The sequence below is a fragment of the Anabrus simplex genome, chromosome 1, assembly GCF_040414725.1.
Source record: "Anabrus simplex isolate iqAnaSimp1 chromosome 1, ASM4041472v1, whole genome shotgun sequence".
Taxonomy (NCBI): Eukaryota; Metazoa; Arthropoda; class Insecta; order Orthoptera; family Tettigoniidae; genus Anabrus; species Anabrus simplex.
The window spans coordinates 495,496,148-495,518,266 of NC_090265.1; the positions used below are offsets into that span (position 1 = coordinate 495,496,148).

Below are 22,119 nucleotides of genomic sequence, written 5' to 3' on the forward strand. Positions count from 1 at the left end.
TTTGTTCTCGAGGCTGTATTTAAACTATTCTCATCCAACCCAAGTTCCTGCACTGTGACTTTCTATCACCAAGTAGTCACAATGCCACGCAAGGTCCCATGTTGGAAAGATGTTGCTCTTTGAACTTCCAGAGCCGGTAGCATGGTCTTAGAGAGTGAATGCCAAAATGTCAATAAAAAGATAAAAATTTTAAAAAATTTCAAGTCCTAAAAGAGGAACTTTGATAACAAGGAAACATAAGAGGAGAAACCCATCTTTTTAAAATTCTAAGTGATATACAAAAACTGACTAGAAAAATAAAATTACACCTCTACACATCATGCTTTTTATTAAAAGCTAAGTGCAATATAGAAACTGTTATTGAGGGCGACCTTTCAAAGATAGGTAAATGGTCTCAAACTTCTTTTGTACAACTTTCTATAATCCACAGTTTTCACGCATATAAGTTTGTGAATTTATTTTAATGATTTAGGCAGTGTACACCGACAAAGCATTTGAGTGGTGTCATTTTCTTAAGTTAGTGCTTGGCTTGCTTTCATTGCAGTTCAATATTTACACAGAAACCTACATCAGGAGATCCTCTAGGCAACAGTGAAACCACATAAAAATCTCTCAGGTGGTTCTCGCATAGTAATGGAACATACATACATACATAGAGTTTTATATATCTAAAGACTATCCATGAATAAGTTCATATACTTGAATATTGGCAAATGTTTATACTTCCAAAGGAACTGAAGGTAAAAGGTAAGACAGACTGTATTATTTTTGTTTGTTTATTAGCACAAATGATTAGAATACTTTTAATAAAATTATAAGGTGCTGACAATACAATTCATATACTTAAAAAACATGAAAGATAAAATATATTAACATAACGATTCACAGTGCCTTCAAATTGTTATAAAAATAAGTTACATGATGCTTCACCATCTCTTCCTTGTATTATAATATGTTGAAACAGTTCAGAACTAAAGGTTGAAGAAATATCACATACTGAAAGTGGATCCAGGAAATCAGTCTGAAACAAAATAATATACAAACATTACAAAAGACAAGCAAAACATATATTGCTTTATTTATCTTGTAGAGAAAATGAAGATATAGGAAATATTAATGAGTAGGCTACATTCCCATAACAAAAAAAAAAAAAAAAAAAAAAAAAAAAAAAAAATTCCATAGCATGAAAAGCTTTTTTTAACATTAGAGCATCAAATGATACTGGAGATATAAAATAAAATAATACTGGGAATAATTTTGTTACAAAAAATATATTCATGAATTGGTGAATGAACAAATGAATGACTGAATGAATTAATTAACTGAAGCCAGGAATAAATACTGATCAAAGACTGAACTGGAGTGTACAGAAGTGAGGAAGAGGAAGATAAGCAGACAGGCAGAATGCAAGTTCAAGTGGATGTCGAGGTTGACAAACATAAATCCAGAACTCTTGTACGGGAGTAATCTTCCACAGGGATTTAATATTTAATAAAACCCTCAAAGGTCTGATCTAGAGCCTTGCTTATCAAGGCATTTATGATTTAGGACCTCACTCAAGAAGCTCATTGGTACAAAGCTTTATAATGCAGAAGCTTTAAAATTTCAGTCTCTGCCCAAACAAACTGATTTTCCTATGTATCACATGATCATTCATTCACATATTTCAACTCCACTGAGATGCTACAATTTGGCCACACCTCTATATAACAACAGGCATCATTGACAAGTGGGACACGTATAAAAGTTAAGCGCCCAGTACTGAATGCACACCATTAACTCTCTGTGTGTGTGTGTGTGTGTGTGTGTGTGTGTGTGAGTGAGAGAGAGAGAGAGAGAGAGAGAGAGAGAGAGAGCGAATGTGCACATGTAAGAGCTAAAATACATATGAATTACTGTAAATCGTGAAATAAAACAACTTTTATAAAACAGTAAATTCTTGTTAATATTCAACAAATAACACTTTTTCCGTGTTTTAAGTATATTTTTATGAAATTAAAATGTTTGTTGTTTAATTTCAAGTAAATTCCTGAAAAAATAATAAGTCTATAATTACTGTATATAGATTAACTAAGTCGAAAATGAGAAGAAATAACTTCCAAGATATAAAAAATAATTTAAAAAGTATTAACCATCTCAAACACACAAGCCTCATATGAGATCCTTAAATCATGTTTCGTTTAGTGCGCCATTTACCTAACGTTTTTATGAATTCGTGGAAAATTAAGACCCTGTACTACACATCAGACCTCGCGAGAAAAAAGATTCTGGGATCCAGCTGAGTGGCTGACGAGTTTCTTCATCATGATCATTGAAGAGAGAAATATACCATATGAGTGGACCTACAGTACAACAGAACCAATTTGGAAGCAGAAAGGCAACCTTGCAGATTGTTCTGGCTACTGCCAGATAAGTCGTCTTTCTCACACGATGACCGTTTTCAAACGTGTCATCGATAAAACAACATGGAATATAATCCACATTACCACCAACCAGTGCGCATTCATAAAAGGCTGTGGGAAACCGACGCAATTCACTCTGGTGGTGGTGGTGGTTTTTGTTTTAAGAGGAATTACAACTAGGTAATCATCCTCTCTGAACAAATTAATGGAAAATAAATTTAAAATAAAATTATTTAGTGAACGAAATAAAACATAAAATTATTGAATCAGGCCAAAAAATTACTAACAAATCAAAAGGGAATGTGCGTTCCCTGAGTAACAGTGCACTAGTAATTTACATAACCTTGATTAATCCACTGTCACACATAAAGCGGATGATGAGATCAGCAGTAGTCGTGTCATTGGCTAGTACGCGTTCTGAGTGTTTCCTGCAGGCCGAGGCTCCATCTTAGGCCAGAGAGATCGGCGCATTCTGTGAGGATGTGGGCCACGGTGACGTCGGCACCACAAGAACACTGGGGGGGGGCGTCCTCCCTCTTTAGGAGATAAGAGTGCATAGATCGTTCATAACCTATCCTCAGCCTATACAATACAATGGCCTCTCTGTGAAAGCTGGAAAGAGGACTGCCACAACGTAGTTGAATTCTTAATTGCTCTCAGCTTGCTGGGAGTTCAGATAGCTAGCCACTCCGATTCCCAGGACGTCAAGATGGTTCGACGTAGCTGAGAAAAAATATCTTTAGCAGGTACAATGATAGGTCTTGGAGGTAAAAGAACCATTTCTTTTGCAGCTTCATCCGCAAGTTCATTTCACACAATCCCAACGTGGCTTGGAAGCCATGCAAAAGTGATTCTGGTGCCAGCATCACTTAACCTGGCTAGAAAGTCATGAATCTGCTGCACCAGTGGCTGTTGCGAGAAACAGGTTTCAACAGACTGCAGAGAACTTAACAAGTCGGTACACATAAGAAAGTGGTTTCTTGCGACATCCAGTGCGAATCAAATCAAAAATTAGATGTATGGCTTTTCAGGCGTTTGGTCTATTAACCAGCGTTTCGTCTTAGGTCTAACACTAGACTCCTCAGAGTGGGATGTGTCAAGACCCTACCCACTGACGCTGGGGTGTATGCAGGTGAACTTATCAGAAGCCTATTTAAGAGGCACAGTCTGATAACTGCATACGGGAGATAAAACTCCACAATGGAATTAATGCCTGCCTAGCAATTCCGAATGGAAATTCTAAGTTCCCATGGAGGGAATTAGATATTTTTCCACCAATAGAGCTCTAGTACCCAATACCACCAGAGGTACCAAGACCGGTCAAATACCACACGGCCGGTCAGGTTTCGAATTGAAAGCTTGTGTTGTGATTGAAATATATATACATGCTACATTCACTAGGAAGAAAGATCTTCTTGCTCACATCACCGGTGACGAAAGAGCAACCAACATTTTCTCTGATTTTAGAACCATCCATGAAGATATGCCTTGAGGCTGGATATTGGTGAACAAAGTCCTGGAAATATCTCCGATAAACGGAGGAATCTGTGTTCACCTTAGGTCCACGGAGTAGATCTAGATATATTTCCAGTCGCGGAACTAACCATGGAGGTACCTCGCTAAAAGTTTGTTCAAGACAACCACCGATATCTATCTATAAATCACAACACAAGCTTTCAATTCGAAACCTGACCGGCCGTGTGGTATTTGACCGGTCTTGGTACCTCTGGTGGTATTGGGTACTAAAGATGCATTGATAGCTTGGATGTAGCAGCACTTCACGAATTTTGGCAGCGTACTTGAGGAGCAACTGCTGCCTCCTTATCCGTAAAAGTGAAACTCCTGCTTCAGCGAGTAGGCTGGAAATGGGGCTAACACGGAAGCTCCTGTTGCCAGCCTAACTCCACTATGGTGAATACTGTCTAAAAGGCTCGGCATAAATTTTGATGCTGAGTCATAAGCCGCACTTCCATAGTCAATTCGGGAGACGACCGTTGCCATATAAAAACGTAGCAGCACTGCACGGTCAGCCCCCCAAGAAGTGCCGCTGAGAAACTCTACTTGCTTGCTCAAAGAGGAACAATGTGATAAGTCGTAAGCATGCACACCTAGCTTTCACTGACCTGGAGAAAGCATATAATCGTGTGCATCATGATCTGATCTAGTTTGCCCCTTGTGAGAATGGAGTTCCTGAGAACCTAGTAGAATATGTGAAACAACTCTACCATGGTCCTAATAGCCAGGTACAACTAGCTGCTCGCCTGTCAAGTTATTTTCCTACCTCAGCATTTTCGCCCCTGCTTTCTATCGTAATGATGGACATTATCATAAAAGACCTCCAGAAACCGGCACCTTGGACCCTCCTGTAAGCTGATGATGTGTTGTTGGCCTCCGTGAGCAAGACTGAGCTCCAGGAACAAGCGCAAGCCTAGAGGTGTTCAGACTACGTCTTAACATTAAAAAGACGGCAAATCCAAATGTTATGGATACCATCCAAATTGACGGCATTGACCTGCACAAACTAAAGACTTTCAAAATATCTTTGCTAAGCCATCACTGTTGATGGGCCCCTCAGTACTGAAACAGCCAAGCATGTCAGTAATGTGTGGATGAAGTGAAATTCCAGAGCAGTTAAAGTCAAAAATATATTGGACTGTCATCTGTTCAGTTGCAACATGTCAGAATAGGTATCGAATAGCTGGAATACTATGATGAACCAGTGTGTTACATACCAGCAGTATCAAAAAATGTATGAACCAGAGAAATGACATGCTAAAGCAAGAAAGTTTTCTAACTCCCCAGCTATTTCCCGCCAATATTCAGTTAGGCTGTTATACTCGGTATGCAGCAGTAATCCCATCTATCAGATTAGAGTGGCAACATAAGAGACAAAGAACATCACTAAAAACAAGGGTCAATGTAATGTTATGCGCTTTCGATATTGTCGTTTTCTTTCGACTCTGAAATACCACTCTTATCATAGTCCCTATGGTTTAAAACTGAATAAAAAAGATCAGAAATCGTATTCTCTATAACTTTTGTTATGTAGTACTTTTTGATAGGACCAACAACACAGGTATTTAAAAATTAAATTTTATGTGCGTTCCACTAAACTACAATTTCATCCAGGGTGAATAAAACTGTTTATAGCTTAGACTGTAGTTTCTTATTCCCCGACTCTATATATTGATTTTCATTAAATTCTGTTAAGCCATTTTCTCGTGGCTCGGCATTGATATGGACTTGGCAACAAAAATACAAATTCACGAATATCTGTGTTATCATAGCCGGTACAGTAAATATGTATAAGACATATATCATTGGACATTTAATTCTATGTAACTTTAGTTATGTAGGTAGTATTTAGGACCACTAACAATATAAATATTTGAGAATTAAATTCTAGGCCTTTCCCTACACTACCATTTCACTCAGCATGAATGATTTATAGTCTAGATTGTAGTGGCTCATCCCCCGAATTTACATACCGATTTTCATTTAAATTCTCTTCAGCCATTTTCTCGTGATTCATGTGCATACATACAGACACAGAAATTACGGAAAAGTAAAAAAGTGCATTTCCTTGTTACTGTGGACATACCTGATACAGAAATACCATTCTCTTCAAATTCTGAGCTATGTACAGACAAACCCCTTATATATATATAGATTTAGAGGTTTGTAAGAGTATGTAATCAAATTAAAATATGGTTAGCCAGGCTGAGTGGCTCAGACGGTTAGGGCGCTGGCCTTCTAACCCCAACTTGGCAGGTTCGATCCTGGCTCAGTCCGGTGGTATTTGAAGGTGCTCAAATACGACAGCCCCGTGTCGGTAGATTTACTGGCACGTAAAAGAACTCCTGCGGGACTAAATTCCGGCACCTCGGCGTCTCCGAAGACCTTAAAAAGTAGTTAGTGGGACGTAAAACAAATAACATTAATTAATTAAAATATGGTTATCATACATACCGGTGTGTGTAGGCCTATATATATTTATACATGCTTGTTTATAAAATAATGATTAAAAAACGAGAAATGAAGGCACAAGACGTGGTGTAACAAGGGAAGTCTTCTCGTAGTGAGGAAAAGTCTCAAGCTGTACAGCGTGGAGAAGGTGTAGCATCTTGCAGCAGTCAGTGAGTCAGTATTCATAGTGAGAAAAATGGAGCAAGAGGTAGGACCATCATGTGTAGTGAAGCACAAAAGAGGAAAACCACTCAGAAATTACCACCGCTCTGCACATTACCATTGTGAATGTGTTCAATAAACTAAGTGAACAGAATCCAGGTTTAGTAGTTTATTCAGAAATTCCTGTCTTCGCACTGTTGTCGTATGCGATGCGGTAGCACTGTACATCCGAACAAGAGACGTTGACGGGGTATAGGTCGGTACTACACGCTCAGCAAATCACAACTCTTTCTCTGGCGGAGGCGTAGACATACCATGTTTACATCAGGATTAAACTCTCCTGGAAATAATTATACAGTATTTAAAATAGTTTTTGTTGGGTCCACTTTCTATCATGATAGAATAAATCATTTTCAATCATTAAAAGTATTGACAAGGTGGAGCCAACATAAACTCTTTTAAATAGTTTCTTTAATAAATTTATGCCCGGTTTCTGGAATGGTGAGATATCTGTCCGATAGCTATCGATTTGTTGCGCTGACTCAAAAAAATTTCAATGCGTTGCACAGAGTAATAGCAGCTAATTTATAGAACTGTTAACTATTGGCTCATTGATCAAGTTTCATAAATACACACTACATGCCACCCCTCGCACCATCTCCTGGATGCAAGTTCACAGCCGCACACCCCTAACTGCACGGCCAACTTGCCCGGTAGTGAGAAATTGGTATTCGACTAGTTCTTGCAGACGTGGGTGTCGGTTTCGTAGTTTTTTAGGACAGTAAGAAGAATTTGACATTGTTCGAGGATTTCTAATGAAATGGCATATGGCTTTTAGTGCCGGGAGTGGCCAAGGACATGTTCGGCTTGCCAGGTGTAGGTCTTTTGATTTGACGCCCGTATGCAACCTGAGCGTCGTGATGAGGATGAAATGTTGATGAAGACGACACACCCAGCCCCCATGCCAATGATGGTTAAAATTCCCGATCCTGCTGGGAACTGAACCCGGGAACCCTGTGACCAAAGGCCAGCACGCTAAATATTTAGCCATGGAGCTGGACAAATGAAATATGCACACCGGCAGCATATGTCACATGCGATCTAGTTTGCACTGAGCCTTATACGTAAATATACCGTATCTATTCCCTATTATTCCAAAATATGAACATTGTTTGACCACAATTATAATGATAAATATCAGGTAATGTAATATCGTTAATTAAAAACAATCCCACGATAAAAGTATATGTTCATTGCCAATGCAAGTAGGCCTACTACGATAAAAAGACTCAGTAGTATTAAAGCGTATCGTAATTAATATTTGATCAACAGGGGGACAATAGAAAATTATTTGTCACAGGACGGAAATTGACGCCTATAACCTCAACCAAACGTATGACAGTATATTTGTTTAGCCTGAACCTGTCTTTGAATTCACTTTCACTATACTTCATTAGAACATTAGGCCGACGATGATATAATCGTGATTGTTCTACGAATGTTGGCCATTTCTACAATTTCTTCGTCAGAAGTTAACAAGTTATCAAGTTAACAAATAAACATCTCCTACTCAGGCGATTTATCGAACCGACAATGTACCTTACATTCGTGCAACGCCAAAACACTTAACTATTCGATACCGCTATAGGTTTGATATCTCACGTTCCAGAAACTGGGCGTTAGACAAGTCAATACAGGATCAAATAAAATACCTATTAAGTTTATCAACACAGACATTTCTATGTAGATGATTTGTGTTCAGGAAGTGATAACTTTAAAACAGCTCTCTGAGCACAGAGGAATTTAATAGAATTGTTTAAGTCTGGTGGCTTTACATTAAGAAAACTGTGCTCAAAATATTCTGCATTAATGGAGTCTTTCCCACCAGAACTGGCAGAAAAGAAGTTTCCAGTCCAGTGTGAAAACAAACCAAATAAAAACGTTGGGTTTAATATAGTCTCGAACAACAGACTAATTACTTGCATCGTGCAAGAAGATAGTCATGGCAGAGCGGTGGTGATTGTTGTTTTAAGGGGAAGTACAAATAGGTAACCATCCTCTCTGAGCAAATAAAGTGGAAACAAAAATGAAAATAAATTTAAAACCATTGATTAAACTGAGAAATCTGTAAATTAATCCTTTAAAAAAAATTTAAGCCAAAAAGGACAATGAAAACTTGATATTTAGAACCCCTTGATTAATCCACTCTCAGACATAAAGTAAATGACGATACCAGCAGTATTCGAGTCACCAACTAGTATGAATTCAAGTATCTCCTGCAGACCAAGGTTCCGTCTTAGGCCAGAGAGATCAGCACACACTGTGAGGATGGGGGCCACGGTGAAATCGGCACCACAAGAACACACAGGGGAGTCTTTTCTTCAGCAGGTAAGAGTGCGGAGATCTTCCATGACCTATCCTCAGTCTACATAAAACTACGGCCTCTCTCCATGAAGGCCGGAAAGAGGAGTGCCATATGGCAGTTGTCTTCTTAATCGCTCTCAGCTTGTTGGGAGTTCAGATAGGTAGACTCCGCTTCCCAGGACACCAAGATGGTTCGACGTAGCCGAGAACAATATCTAGCAGGTACATTCATAGCTGTATGTGGTAAAAGTGCCGCTCCCTTTGCAGCTTCATCCGCAAGTTCATTTCCCGCAATTCCAACGTGGCTTGGGAGCCAGGCAAAAGTGATTCTGGTGAGAGAACCCCACAACCTGGCTAGGTTATGAATCCACCGCATGAGTGAGTGTTGTGGGAAACAGATGTCAAAAGACTGTGGAGAACTTAACGAGTTGGTACATACAAGAAAATGGTTTCTTTCACCACCCAGTACAAACTGCAGAGCTTCTAAGATGGCAAAAAGCTCTGCAGTATACACGCTACAGACATTGGGAAGCAAGATCTTTGTGCTAACATCATCCGAGACAAAATAGCATCGTACATTTTTTCTGATCTTAGAACCATCCGTCAAGACATGTCACGTGCCCGGATTCAGGTGAGCGAAGTCCTGGAAATGCCTCTGATAAACAGAGGCGTCCGTGTTCACCTTGGATATACAAAATAGATCTAGCTATATATTCGGCCGCGGATCTAGCCACAGAGGTACTTTGCTATGGGCCTGCTCGAGACTACTGCCGATAGCCACGTCTAACGACACAAGCTATCAATTACAAGTAATGACAATCATTGCGAATCCGTATTGAAAGTAATTTTTGATACTATTCAATACAACTCAATATGGTAAAGTTAGAATTAAATCCTCATTAAAAGAATTGGTACATTGCATGGGGCATCATCAGCCATATCATTACCTCAAACCATATCAGGTACCTGGTTAAAACTGATCTAAAATCTACTACAAAACTGAATACATTAAGAAACTTCACTAAAAAAAAGCCATCATTATATGAGTAAGTTGATTTAGGTACAAGTGAAAATTACAATATTGATGGCCTTGAGCAAGGGTCAATGTTGAATATGAATGAAAGTTTAAAAATTATTGTTACAAAATGATGAAAGTGAGCATAGAACAATACAAATGATTATATACAAGCTAATAAGGAAATGCATTCCAACACTGTGCCATTTTTCGTAATACTGGACCTGAGCATGTGTACTTGATTTAGTCTTATTCAAAAGTAGCGAATAAGTTCTAATTTTTTAAAAATAGTTTGTAACTAGCCCAGAAAGACGTTATATTTATGTCGTAGTTCTACTTGAGCACCTATGTTGAACAATTTGTTAGAGAACAACTTATTTGCTATATAATCATTTGTACGGAAGAAGATGGTCTAATGACATTTCAACAACCTCTTTAAGTTGCATCCTGACTGCAAATGTGTACGTCCATCTGGTTATTTGACCTGTTGTGCTGCCAGTCATGAACAGCTTTCCCGAGGTGTTTTCCAACAGGATAATGCACGCCCTTATGCCGCTGTTATAACCCAACATGCTCTACAGAATATCGACAGGTTGCCTTGGCCTGCTCGATTCCCCAATCTGTCCCCAAACGAGCACGTATGGGACATCACTGGACGACAACTCCAGAGTCATCCACAACTGGCATTAACCGTCCCTGTATTGACAGACCAAATGCAACAGGCATAGAACTCCATTCCACAAGCTGACATCCGGCACCTGTATGATAAAATGCTTTTTGGCTTTCTGAGGCAAAGGAAATGAAAAAAAACGCGAATACAAGACCCCCAATGTAATTCATCAGAGAAGAACAACAATTCTGCTTCGAAGTGGCTACAAACCTTATGCAGATCTGATGACATCACACAAATTTGTGAATAGTTTCGTCCGTATGACTCACGCAATAAAAACAAGCGTCAAAATCATGCGGTACATCTGTATTCGTAGTTGAGAAATGTCCGCCTCCGCAGTGTAGGCCTACTGCAGGTCTGATGACATTGCACAAATAGGTGAATATTTTCGTGTCCGACCCATGCATTGCAAACACACATCAGTCACGTATATATGTCTGTGTTTTGTAGTGAAGAATGTCTGCCAACGTAATGGCCAGCACAATTAACTGCTGTTCTCAGGAGCATGAGTTAGATTCCTTGGTACCGTATTGCCAGAGATTTACGAATGGCAGGAAGGTTGATTTGCAGTAAAAATGGTACATGGAACTCCCACTGGGGGCGTCTAAAATAGAGCTGCACCACCTCGGGATGAGGAAACAAGTTTACTTTAGTTAAGAAATATTCACGGTTGTTGCTAGGCCTATTAATATAGGCAGGTGAGATCATTAACAAAGTGATCGTTTAATATCTCATAACTCGGGCCGATACAGAGTTTTAGGGAGAGAAGTAGGTTTAAAACGTTATAAAAACAATCCAATCACAATTGTTTTACTCGCCAACACACCTAACAAATAATAATAAAAATAATATTGATTTTTTATGTCCTAACTTACTTTCAATGATTTTCGGAGATGCCAAACAAAACATACTAGGGTATGCATTAATAAAAAAGGGAGACAATGAATGTACGAAATTAAACATTATGATAATAAAACGCATTACCGCCACACCTGAAGATATTTATAAATGCGGCAAACTTTCCTGTTATTTATTTTTGTTCTTTCCGTTGTGGAACTTTGGCACTATCCGGACGATACTATACCTAACCTAAACAATGCGGTGTCTCTTATCTCATTTACAGCTGTTTAGGTAAATCCTGATGTGATAAATGTAAAGAATAAGCATAAAATATACTTAAAAATAAGGGTCTGGCTTTCAACAGCTGCAGTTATCAAAAGAATGCTTCCAGTCACTATGTATTACATTCGGAAATACAACCCGTAATATACGCTAGTTATCAGCTGGTGGTTTGGCACACTTTCAACAACACTGCTTTATTCAGAAGGAGGGGCTTCTGTTACACATACAGTACATCAGCTGGGAATATCAGAGACCATCTCCAGAAACCATTTGGGAATAGCTCCACACAGCCTGGACTGTATAGTCAGGAACGAAACTATTTTAAAAGGTTCAAAAAGACAGGACCTCAAATGCTCTTGGTCTTGATTGCAGTGTATGACTGCATGGCTGACGAGATATCGTGAAGATGACCGTCACGTGGAATGACGACGCGCCGGTAGCAGGGAAGTTAGCGGCCCAAGACAATTAAAATGAAAGCAGTTATCAGGTTTACTGCGTGGTGGGGCCCCACTGCTCAACTAACAGAGACAAATGACTGGCCATTGAGTTATCTTTTTTTTCTATGGGGTTGAGTACGAAGTGAGATGAATCTTCGTAGTGAGTTTTTATGACCGTATGCCCTTCCTGACGTCGACCTCATCAGAGGAATTAATGAAAGGAAACGAACGACGTGATAGGAGCAACTAAAACGGACTATATTTACTTTATATGTAGGACTAAAAGTTGTGTTCACTTTTTATCGACTTTTCACACTTAGAAATACTGCCTTCCAACGAAAATAACCAGTATAACTCAAATACATTCATAGGTTTGTTAAAGAACAGTGTAGAACGTTTACATGTACAATTTATAGCTCTTTATAGCCTATAAGTCATATGTTCACTTTCTCAAAATTTGAGGTTATCGCATATTGGACACCCCTTTACATTTTTGGCTGTAAATATGGGGGGAAAAGGGGTCTAATATGCAAGTAAATACGGTTTTAATCTGTAGTCTTGCACCTTTAATCAATTAAATATGTTACCTCGACAAATATATTGTCAAAATTTCCATATTCACAGTCCTTATTTCATAGTGTTTGGTTTTTTTTCTGCCAGCGTATATAAATAAAAACTTTCTTCAGTTATCCCAGAGAATTCTGGGGTTGCTGAAGCTATCTAGTTCATTTTGAGTTCTGGTTGGATGTTTAAGGCCGGATCCCCTTCCCCATACATGATTTTTCTGATGAAAATTCCAACTCGGGATTGATGGAGAATCGAACCTCAGTTGCTGGCCCGGGTAAGCCAGCAACTGAGTCACTACACTAACTGTGCCCCGTATTTTATATAATATGCTTAAAATGCTCATGGCCGATGATGACACATGCACCATGACTCCTTTTTCACTTAGTGTCGATGATATGTGCGTCACACTCAGCGCCAAATATTAAAGCTCATCTGCTAATACCTAAACAAACGGACCTCTTGTCGGTGCATTGTTAAGCTATTATTAAATATATGCTCAATCTGGGCATCAGATTAATTGTTAGTTATCTCTGTAGTCATTACAATCTGGCATACTTTCTCCGATGTCAACAGAGAATAGCGAGGTTGCAGGGCCGCCACAGTGGAAGAAACACAGTCTCGTAAACTCCCAAAATCTATCAAACCGCCTTCAGGAAGATGTTTTACCAGTAAATATGTGACTAAGGAGAACAGGCATAGATTGCGGAAGTGGTGCAATGTTACGAAGAGGGGCAATGCAGAGACAGCATGTTCTACTGCAGGGAAGTCCTGGACAGCCAGGCTTGTGCTTTCAACAATGCTTTGCGCAATTCCACAAAAGATAGAAGTAAACGACACTCCAAACAATGCCATAATATGCCCAGGTTTGTTGCAGCTCACTATTAGGGGCTACTATATTTACTAGGTATACACTGTACCGTGATTGTTCACACAGCAATAATAAGTCCACATTTGTTGCAGCGCACTATTAGCGGCTACTATATGAAGTATAGCGGCTGTTCACACAGCAATAAATAAAGATATTAGCACACAGCATTTCTGTGAGAAATGTCATTCCTAGTCATGATGCACACGCTGCATCAAACGGCACTGGAGATGAAAGGCACATTGATAGTGCTGCTGATGCACCATGTGCATCATGGCTCCTATGCACAGAAATATTATTGAAATAATTCAAACAATAATTAAAATGCATAAAGACACAGAAATAAACTATTGCGCAAAAAGTATCAATGGTATCGCAGTAACAGTTACCGATATCCGAGCGGCCATGAACATCTTAACACATTGCGGACCGGTCCCGAGAAAACTCGTGTTTGCCTAGCCGAGCGTTGCGGACCGGTCCCGAGTTATCTCGTGTTAGCAGCAGACCCAGCAGACTGAACTTTAGTGCTATCTTTTGATATATACGGGAACTATTTGGAGGTCAAGGGTGATAGAACTCTGTTACGTATGGTTCTACACAATCAATAGTCGCATTTGTTTTTGAGTATTCTTCATATCGTAGATTTTCTTTGCATTTCTTGACAACATGTTTACAAAGTTCGAAGAGCCATGCAAGATGGCAGCGCCTAGCGATCGCACGTGTTTACACAAAGATGAAATTATTCGCGAATTATGTGCTGATACAGGCTCCGAATATTAAGTGATGCTGAGTATTTCGAGTTCGACGATGAAATATCTTCTAACGGAAATGTTTCAAGTGATGACGAGGCAAGGTGTGGAACGCACGTAGCGCAGAACGAGTCGTATATTTGTGTTACGGGTGTAAATATTCTAAATATTGTAAATAATGCAGTGTTTTCTGACGACTGGGTTATGGACAACAGTGAATCTAGGTTAGAGGATTTTGAAGGTGCTCCTGGTATAAAGTTATGGCCTAATGAATCTGGAAACATAGGACAAGTAGCAGGACTTATGTTTGGTGAGGAATTTTTTCAGTATGTAGGTGAAAAGACAAACTTACACTATGAGCAGAAATCACATTCTCATAACTTATCCCCTAAAACACTAAAGTGGACTAATGTCACTAGCAGGGAAATTAAAAAATTAATCCTCTGTGTATATTGATACAGCAGGTGAAGAAATCATGTCTGAAAGATTACTGGCCAACCGATCCCCTAATAAAAAGACCAATATTTCCGAAAACTATGAGCTGAAATAGGTTTCAAGAAATACCCTGCATTTCAACAACTATTCAGGAAGGCCAATAGAAAAATACACAATAGTCCTTCAAAAGCTATTGAAGTTCTGACAGTTTATTTGTATGCATGCACTCCAGCTTAGAGGTAGTTAGAAAGTGGCCGGGAACAGTGCTGTGCATGGGGCGAACGGCACCCGGTCCGCAATGTGTTAATACATCTTTGGAACATGAGTTAATTTTTAGATAGGCTCAATATAAGATATTTTAATATTCCCCATAGACTTTGTTCACCTTTCTTTATCTGCTCCCATTCTGTCGGAAGAGTTGGCCGCAACAGAACTCTGACTATCAACCTTGAAAGAAACCAGGAATCAAAGCATATGTTCTTCACACACTTCTTGCTCCAATAACTTAATGGCATTAAGACTTCTATGCTTTTTTCCTCCTTACTTTCTACAGGTACATTTTTATGGATGCTATCCTATTAAAAAATTTTAATTAAAACACGCTTTTGGTCCCAAGAGTAGTAAGGAAACAACAGGACCCACCATTATCAGAGTCCTGCTGGCCGAATTAAGGCTACGTACTCCACAGGTCACTAGGAATTTAGAAGTTGGTTGCTCGACACTACTCTCCCAGTAGCTATGCATCATCCCACAATGGTCCGGAAGATAGTGACTGGGAAAGGATGAAACCTCCACGCGCACCCATGTTCATACGAATACAAACTACCAGAAGCAGACATGTTAACTGGATAATAAGAGAATGTTGATGGTTATTAAGATGGGATAAGAAGTCATAGGAATGAAGGCAAAAGAGCGCACAGACCTCCTAGGTAACTTCACTATCATTTTGGTGGTCTAGCTGTACAACAACATTAAACCAGTAAGGGAGACCCTGAGCTGGATCAACCCTTGGGATCAAAGAACATACAAACACTCAAAATGATGAAGTCCTGGGCTCTCTAAAAGGGAAAGTTGTTTGCAGATGTTGATCTGGTGTCTTATCTTGATGCACATTGTGAGAACATTACTGAAAAAATAAGGATACAAATTGTAGACAATAACACAGATCTTATAATTCCAGGAGGAATAACTTTTCACGATGTATGTTCTGAACTGTCGGAAGTGGCGTGGAATGACATTAGTCGACCAATAAGCTTGGATGGAGCTTTTAAAAATGGAATATAATAAGAAGATAAAGCTGAAATTCAAGAGGACAAATTGGGGCAAATGCCAGCCTGGTGGCTATGATCATTAAGGCATCACATCAATTTGGTCTGAACCATTGTTGTCTGGCTTGAGTCCTGTTGGTCGGAAAAACAAAAAAGATAAATATTCACCACCAGATGTTGGCTGGCACAGTAGGAGAGGTGATGGTATATAATTTCTGATCACTAGGTTGCATGCCAAAAGCCTGGATTCAATTCCAAATCTCTCCACATTGTTCATATGCAGCGAGGGCTTATGACGCTGTTGATGGTGATTCATCCATTGGAATGGCGACATTAAACCTTGAGCAGACCTCTTGGTGCTATTTGACAGGAGTAGGCTATGCGCTGGCACCAGGTTTCACTCTCTCCCTTCCTAGTGTCATATATCACATAATTAATTTCATTTCATTAAATCCTCTGATGAGGCTGACATCAGGAAGGGCATCCGATCATAAAAACTCACTATGAAGATTCATCTTGCTTCATAACCAACCCTGGAGAGAAATGGGATAAGGGTTGTACAACAAATTGGGGCAAATATTTGTTTATAGGAAGAGGAATTAGGGACTGGAATAATTTACCAAGGGCTGATTCCAAAGAATTGTCAACCCAAGAAGGAAAAAGTAAAAAAATGAAAGTGAACAATTGGTTTTTATGATAGATAAAACATTAAATTTTATTAATTTTATGATTAGTATTCATTTATTGATGTCTTTCAATTTTTAATTGTGTGGTTAATTGAACCTTTATGTGCAGTCTAAATTCATTTGATATTTCTCAATGCTTTAGGAATTACTGTTTATTATGATTAAAAAGTATCAAAATAATTATGATAAATGTTAATTCTAATGCTCTTTCCCTAGTGGTAAAGTACTTATTTAGGTTATTAACAGTTTATATAAGGTATAATAAGGCGACGAATTTATTGCTGCAGGCTATGTAAACACGCGACGAAAAAGGTATAAAAGTTTCTGAAGACGAAAAGTGCGTGGCTAAATTTGAATAAAATTTGGTATGCAAAGCCAATACTGTACACCCTTTAACTGCTATATAATTTTGTTTAAAATTTCAAATGGATTCATACGAAGCTGATAGTAAAACACATCGCGTGTTTACGACGTTCTCACGAGCGGGCGGCCGGTGAGCTCCCCGTCGCATGGAGCGTTGTGTACAAGAATGCTGGAGGCAAAATTGAGTGGTATAGGTCCCGCAACAAGAGCTTGCCGAAACTCAAACGTGCGCAGAGACCAATATCTGTTGGCGAAGTTTAAGCTCGTTGCGGGGCTCCTGTGTGTCGTCCGAATGCTGATTTCCGGGCTCATTGTTACTCAACCGCACACTGAGAAGCACAGTGTACAGCTCTCTATCAAGCGTGTATTGAAAAGAAACAAGAAGCGTGTGCTTGTATTACTAATATTTTATTTATATTTCGTAGCTGAAAGTGAATTTGTTGTAGTATAATATTCAGTGTACGTAGCGATGCCCCCGTTTCGTTCTAAATTCGGGAGCGCTAAAACTTTACACAGTCAAACTAGAGAAATTATTTATAATGCGTATACATTCATGAAAAAACAAACCCATCCCGCTGGAAACTTATGTGCTATTCAAAAGAAAGTGGCCGAAGCAACGGGTGTGTCGGAAAGGTCCGTGCGGAGTGTAATACGAGACGCAAAGAAGATCGAAAGGGGTGAAGTGGATTCATTTTCAACGCCTGGAAAGAGAAGACCAAAGTCTGTCAAGAAGTGTGAACGATTTTGAGAAATGCGCGGTCAGGCGCACGATTCACAATTTTCACAATACCGAAGGCGAGAGACCAACGCTTGAAAAGATCCGTAAGAAACTGGTTGAGGATATACAGTTTAAAGGTTGCGTAAGAACACTAAGCAAGATAGTTCGAAGCCTAGGTTTTCGACGGAGGAAGACAGAAGACATGCGTGAAATACTTATGGAGAAGCCTGACATAAGGCTCTTACGTGTGCAGTACATACAAAGCATAACGCGGCACCGACAAGAGGGTAGGCCTATTGTTTACACTGATGAGACATATTTGCATAGTTCGCACACCAAGTCAAGTGCTTGGAGCGACAGTACTCTTCATGGACTGAAATCACCTATCTCGAAAGGACAACGATTAATAGTGGTAGATGCCGGTTCAGATGCAGGTTTCGTTCCAAATCCTTTGTTGGTTTAAAATCCAACCAAACAACAGGGGATTATCACGATGAGATGAACTATAGAAACTACGAGAAATATATGTCAGAGAAATTAATTCCTAATTTGCCACCCAACTCTGTAGTCGTGATTGATAATGCCTCGTACCATAATGTCCAATGTGACCGTGCACCCACATCATCATCCAGAAAAAGAGTTATGCAGGATTGGTTGACTGATAAGGGTACTCCGTTTTCTACAGAGATGATACAACCCCAACTGTATGCTTTGATTAAATCCCATAAATCACGCTATAAGTCATATCAAATCGACAGACTACTTGCTACATATGGGCATACGATTTTGCGTCTACCGCCATACCATCCAGACTTGAACCCAATCGAAATGATTTGGGCTCTAGTTAAAGATTATGTAGCACAAGGGAATGTTACTTTCAGACTCGATAATACAAGAACATTGCTGATGGAAGGAATTGCGTCAATTGGGGCAGAAAAATGGTCGAGTCGATGTAGGCACGTAATCGACACTGAGAATAAGTACATTGCGAGAGATCTCATAATGGATGAAGTATCAGACAGCATAATCATTAATCTGGAGGACGATAGTGACAGTGACGGAGAGAGCGTTAGTGATAGCGCGGATGACAGTGAAGGCGATATGAGCAGCTTTCAACCTCTTTCAGAAGATGCGGTCTAGAACAAGCCATTGGGTAAGTTAACCGCTATTTTACGATCACATAATTCTTAATCTCTTTGTTTGTTATTGTTTATATTGTTATTTCATTCAATGTTTCTGATTCTGCATGTCCAACAATATCAATATGCTATAGGGCAGCGATGGCAAACCTTTACCAAGTAGCGTTTTATTTAAGGTCTTGTGTATTACGTTTTACTGCCTAGTGTGCCACATGTTATTTTCCTTTAAACTCATCATGAAACCCCTCATCTGACTTCAATTAGGTATTAGATTGCATAACTTGTAAATCCATTCGACTGAATGTTTTATTACTTTATTTTGTATTAAAAATTGCATTTTAAACACAGGCAAATTTTAAGAATAAGGTATATTTTTGCTTTTTGTTTAAATATGACCATAGAATTTACTGGATATAATTTATTAAAGCGTAATGTTAAAATGTGCTACGATGCTAGATTTTCGAAGTCGTGTTCGCGTGTCATAGGTTCGCCAACTCTGCTATAGGGTAATGTGTCTTGGCTCTGGTTATAACTACAATAATGCATTACATACACACGCTGAGATTTCACTCGAACGCTAGTCACAGTTCAGCTAGCCAGACCGCCAGCGCAGACGGTTCATTAACAACTGCTGGCAGTAAGGCGATTTTGCGAAGTGAGGGGGGCGTGCACTGCTAGTACCGAGCCCTCCCGAACACTGCCGATGTTCTGCGCAGCTTTCTTTGGCAAGCTCTTCTTGCGGGACCTATACCAGTGGCAAAGTGATGATGAAAATCACGTATCTCGAATTCAAGAATCTGGCACAGTTCAAGTATGTTTTGATAAACTAGTAAAATTGTGTCCTTGTTCATGAAACACACATTTATTAAAAGAACGCAAAGCAAAATGTTCGAAGTGCAGAAAAAACAAATGACAGAAAATTCAATGGTTTTGCAAGTGAATTTCGCAGAGAATTTCACTATTCTTCCACAAGATGAAATTCAGAGTTGTTATTGGCATCACCGGTAAATTACGATATTTACTGCTGTTGCGTGGTTTGCGGTAGGAAATCATGCTTCATATGCGATTATGTCTGACCATATTGAGCATGACAAATATGCCACGCACTTATTCTTAAGCTGAGTATTAACAGACATCAAGGAAAAACGACCAGAAATCACAAGTGTGTTTATCTTCTCGGACGGGGTGGCAAGCCAGTTCAAGCAAAGGTTCATGTTTGCAAACCTAAGGTTTTTTAAGGAAACTTTTGGAATGAATGTAACTTGGAATTTGTTTGCATCTGGTCATGGGAAAGGTGTTGTTGACGGTGTGGGCAAAACACAAAAACTTAATTTGACTGTTGCTCTACGTGCAAAAAGAGACCTTATAAATGTGCACGATGTCGTGGAAGTAGCGAAAAGAAATTCAGCAAACACAAATGTTATATTTGTTCCTTCTAAAGATGTTGAAAGGAGTAAACCCCTTGTGAAAAGCCGCTTCACCGATGTCTGTGCAGTACCAGGTACACATGATATTCACTATGTGGAGCCATTAAAAAAATACATAGTTCAAGCAAGAAAATAATAATATTCAGAAACAACTACCATACACTCTCTACATCCAGTCTACAAGATCGAAGCATATGACAACAATCCACCCCGTGATACAACTTCTGAAGTGGGAGACTTCGTCCTTGGAAAATACAGCGGAAAGAAACATTCCAAGTATTATGTTTGTACCATAACTGAAAGTGATAGTGATGTTTATTTTGTAACCAATTTTCGCAAGTGCAACGATGAAGCTAAACTGTTTTCGTGAACCACCGACGAAAGACGAGTGCTTTTTAAATGAAAGTGAAATCGAAAGAAAATTACCGATGCCTCGTTTTACTCGTGGGAAATGGTATTTTGATGAGTCTATACCAGAAGCAGAATGAACATAAAAGTTGATTTTTTCATTTTATATTTTTTTTTCTGATCAAGCTTTCATTAAAACTATCGGTGAGCGTTGAATGTCCAGATATTTTTAAATATTTTAGTTCATTTTACATTCACATCTGATCTGTTTTTCACTGTTATTAGCGTTACATAAATGTGTGACACTTCATAAAAACGCTCAACTTAGGCCACATGTCCGTACCAGTATCTGGTTATATATCTTATTATTATTATTATTATTATTATTATTATTATTATTGGGAGGAAGAAAGCTTGTAGTTTTACGTAACCGATAATCACACTATCATAAGCGATGGAACCTCATATTTTACGTGAAATTCGAACCACCGGACGTGACTTTCACGATGAAAATCACAGATGCATTAATCGGGACTCGAAACCAGTCCGTCTTTATGGTTGCAAGCAGTTTGACCACTGGGCCAACACGCCCCTTATTTATTATTACTTGCTGCGATATTAAATATACATTTTATCATTCAGTGATCGTATTTGATGCGGAGTTAAAGATTTATTAGCTGCTCATGCCATTACATAAAATCAGTTTCATGGTCCGTATCGCACTTCAATAGATTCGCAAGTATTTATTATTTTCCACCTAGTCGATACAATGATTGCTTAAGGCAATTTAATGGTTAAAAGTGGTACATGTTTCGTATCTTATCAACATCTTCAGCCACATAACAGTGTTTAGATGAAAAATATATAAAATTGATAAAGTAATGCCATAGCGCAGATTCGCGTGTGTAATCCCGCGACGCTGTCAAGTAGATACGTGACGATCGCTTTTAAATATTATGCAATTTACACATTTGTTTTTTTCACAAAATGTACATTTGTCCTTCGTGTAAACAATATATTAACATTACTAATAAAAGTTACCACAATTCGCAGAATTTAGAAAAAACGTAAATGTATGCGAAGTTAAAAGTCTGTCCCATGTAAACACCGATCGCTACGTTTATAAGTTTATAAAATTGCATACATCGGGTTTATAACAATGAAATTTGTGGGGGTTATCAAGTATCATCTAGACGTTATTATACATACATCTCAATTTGTTTGGGTGGTAAGTTTCATATATATATATATATATATATATATATATATATTAAAAAGAAATGTACAAATGTAAACACGCGACGCCTGGAATTGGCCCAAGGAAGATGTTTGATAAATTTCAGTATCCTTGGAAACCATTTAAGGAAAGATGAGGTAAACAACTGATAGGCAATCTGCCACCTGGGCAACAGCCCT

At 38.9% G+C, this 22,119-nt stretch overlaps 1 protein-coding gene across 2 annotated transcripts in view; it reads right to left on the minus strand.

The window, feature by feature from the left end:
* Window positions 1-762: 762 nt before the first annotated feature.
* LOC136867732 (selenoprotein S A) overlaps window positions 763-22,119 on the minus strand; it is a 55,866-nt gene continuing 34,509 nt past the window's right edge. For both annotated transcript variants that reach the window (XM_067144726.2, XM_067144725.2), the window contains one exon: window positions 763-1,021. In XM_067144726.2, coding sequence (XP_067000827.1) covers window positions 1,017-1,021 — 5 coding nt within the window. In that variant the 3' untranslated portion in view covers window positions 763-1,016. The remainder of the gene's footprint in view (window positions 1,022-22,119) is intronic.